The 3,210-nt window shown below is 60.7% G+C and overlaps 1 protein-coding gene across 1 annotated transcript in view; it reads right to left on the reverse strand.

Annotated features, from left to right (window-relative positions):
* Positions 1–1,571: 1,571 nt before the first annotated feature.
* LOC111138810 (chromosome unknown C1orf189 homolog) overlaps positions 1,572–3,210 on the reverse strand; it is a 5,720-nt gene continuing 4,081 nt past the window's right edge. The window contains exons 3-4 of the mRNA XM_022490712.1: positions 2,317–2,445; positions 1,572–1,780 (exon numbers count right to left, since the gene is read on the reverse strand). Of these exons, the coding sequence (XP_022346420.1) occupies positions 1,679–1,780; positions 2,317–2,445 (231 nt within the window). The 3' untranslated portion in view covers positions 1,572–1,678. The remainder of the gene's footprint in view (positions 1,781–2,316; positions 2,446–3,210) is intronic.

Here is a 3,210-nt window from a genome sequence, read left to right on the forward strand (position 1 = left end):
GAGGCCAGGCTCTCCTAGATCCGCTGTGCTCCCCCGAGGCCAGGCTCTCCTAGATCCGCTGTGCTCCCCCGAGGCCAGGCTCTCCCGGAGAATGGGAGCCGCAGAGCCGGCTGGGAGGCGGCCGCAGGTGGATGACAGACATGGAGGGACGTGGGAGCCATGGGGGACAGGCCACGTGGGAGACCTAGCCTCAGGCTGGGGGTCAGATCCAGGCCACGTGCTCCTGGTTCTGTCCCTTAGAACAGGGTCACCACCCCTCCCTCCCTCCCTCCCTTCCTTCTCTTTCTAGGGAGTGGAGGGGAGGGGGAGAGGCAGGGGGAGGGAATCCTAAGCAGACTCGCTGCTGAGGATGCAGGGTTGGCTCTCACAAACCTGAGACCATGACCTGTGAGGAAATCAAGCAGTCAGATGCTCAACCGACTATGCCACCCAGGAGCCCGTCACTTGCCTTCCTTGTCCACGTCTGCCCCCCACCCAGCCCATGAGCCCCATGTCTTGTTGGTGCAAGAGCTTGTGAGTCATTGACTAAAGATGCTTGGGAAGCGGGGCTGACGGCAGCTGGCTGGCGAATGGATGCCCAGGCTGGAGAGGCGGGCATGGCATCAGGGACAACTTGGCTGCGTAGAGAGTGGCCAGGGGCTGGAGAGGGCCCTGCGAAGGGTCTGCCTGGGTCACAGGGAAGTCTGAGAGGGAAAGGGAGGGTACCCGCTGTTGGGCACGCACTTAGCTTGCTCTCTACACACCTTACGTTATTTCATTCTCATAAAGCCCCTGTGACAGGGGTGTTATTTTCCCCACTTTCAGAAGAGGAAACTAAGGTCCAGAGAAGTAACTTACAGAAAGTGACTATTAAGGGATGAAACCGGACTCTGAGCCCACACCTGACTCTAAACCCGTACCCTCCTCTGCACCCGCTGGCTCTCTGGGACCCTCGGCGGGATGCGGAGCAAAAAACGCACGCTGGAGGGCGGGCGCGGGGCGGGGAAGGGGAGGTGGGAGGCCTGCGGCGCGCACAGTCCCGAGGAACGGAGGGCGGGGCCGGATCCGTGTGGACAGCACGAGGGGGCAGTGAGGATGCAGACGGCACGGGAGGGACCAGGGAAGTGAGCCAGGTGGTGCCCCCTCACCTGTCACCCCCGTCGCCCCGTCGTCCCCCGTCCCCCTCGTCACTGGCCGCGCAACAGGGAGCTCCCAGGCCTGGGATCTCGTTTTATGGAAAGTGGATCTTCGTGAGCAGAGCTCGGGGGGCTCCGGACGCGCGTGACCGGCCGGCGCTCTGCGGAGCTCTGCGGGCGCTGGGTGCTCCGGCCGTAACGCGCTCCGGACGGCCCCGCAAACCTCACTGCTCCTCGCTTCCCGGACCCGCCGGCCCACCGGCCTCGCCTCCGTGACACCTCGGTTCGGGACCTTGTCCGTTTGCGGGGTGGTGGGGAGGTAGGAATTCGGGTCCAGGGGAGAGAGACCTGTCCTGGGCCTCCCGGCACGCGGCCGCGCGCCCAGCGGCGGGTCCCAGACGGACGCGACCAGAGAAGTGAGGCCTGAGAGGCAGGAGCACGACCCAGGGAGCTGTTTTCGGATTTATGGCCACGAATTAACACTGTTCAGAGAAACGGAGACTCGGGACCGAGGGACGAGCGTCTGTCCGCGCGCGAGCCGCTCCGAGCAGCTCCAGATGCGCTCAGAGTCTCTCTACGAAGCGCGCTCTGCCGCCCTCGCCGAGCTCCCGCTGCCACCGGCGATGCTCCGCTTCCAGCAGCGCGCGCAGGGCCGCCCGACGGGCCTGCGGGCGGGGGAGGGGGACCGAGAGTGAGGCTGGCCTTCCGCTGACCCTCGCTCTCGCCCTCCCCCTGCTGGCTTTCCGGCGTGTGTCCTCGATTGGCACTTAGCTGTGACAGAAAGCTGGGCAGTAGCGTGGAGGCTGCCCGTGGCGGGGAAAGCCCACCCACGTTTCCTCCACGGTCAAAGCCGCGTGTCCAGCAGACAGCGACCGAGAGCACCGTGAACGGTGAGCTCTGCTGGGCCCCTGGGGTACAAAGATGACATCATGCGGGCAACTGGGACTCCGGGGAGAGGGTGTCTCTAAGAGGCAGGTGCTGCACACTGAGACGAGGGGAGCAAGGACTAGCCCGCCCTCTGCGACCTGAGAAGGTGCCACCTGCGGCTGAACGAGAAGACGCATTTAATGAGAGTCGCTGCTCTGGAACATCGCAGATAAGGTGGGCAAGTGATGGCAGCAACTCAGAGTCCGGGAGCCCAGTGGGCATCAGCACAGGGCAGTGACGGATGAGCCTTCTGGTCCCCCTTGCTAGAACTCACCATCAGGAGTTGCTTGTTGGCCAGCGTCAGCTCCTGTCCCAGGGTGTCCTGCAACCTCACGGTAGCGTTCAGGTTTCTCCTCTGGCTGAGTGTCGTCTGCCACAGACAGCAAGCGTGGAGTTTCGCCACCTGCCCCAGGGACAGAGGTAGGAGCCAGATGGGTTAGTTGGGAATGGAGACACAAAACCCCTTGGTGAGGCCCAGGGCCTCCGGGCCAGTGTCAGAGGACAGCGAGCTCCTCGAAAGGGTAACCGAGCTAACTTGGAACCTGGGATGTGTTGAAGGAGCCATTTAATCATCACGAAGATGACTGTCACAGAAACCAGCGTCTGCATTGTGCCGCAGGGAAACAAAGTTCAGGTGAGCTGCCCAAGGTCGGTCAATTAGTGGCAGGTATGGGTATCAAATCCTGTCTAAGAATTGATACCTTCTGTTATACCCTGATCCTCAACCTTAGCTAGACACATTCTGGAATCATTTGCTAAGGTTTTGTTTTTTAGATTTTATTTTTAAGCGATCTCTATACACCCAGTGTGGGGCTCAAGCCCACAAACCCAAGACCAAGAGGTGGACGTGCCACCACCTGAGCCAGCCAGGCGTCTCCAAGGTTGCTTTTTTTTTTTTTTTTTTTAAAGACTTCATTTATTTGAGAGAGAGAGAGAGAGAGAGAGGAGGGGTAGGAACAGCGTGAGAGGGACGAGCAGACTCCACGCTGCGCACAGAGCCTGACTTGGGACTTGATCCCAGGACCTGGAGATCAGGTCCAGAGCCCAAATCAAAAGTCAGCCACTTAACAGACTGAACCACCCGGGTACCCCTAACACGTAAGAGGAGTATTTGTTTCTTACACACACACACACACACACACACACACACACACACACACACACACAC

The sequence above is a fragment of the Enhydra lutris genome, unplaced genomic scaffold, assembly GCF_002288905.1.
Source record: "Enhydra lutris kenyoni isolate GAN:26980312 unplaced genomic scaffold, ASM228890v2 scaffoldscaffold94, whole genome shotgun sequence".
Taxonomy (NCBI): Eukaryota; Metazoa; Chordata; class Mammalia; order Carnivora; family Mustelidae; genus Enhydra; species Enhydra lutris.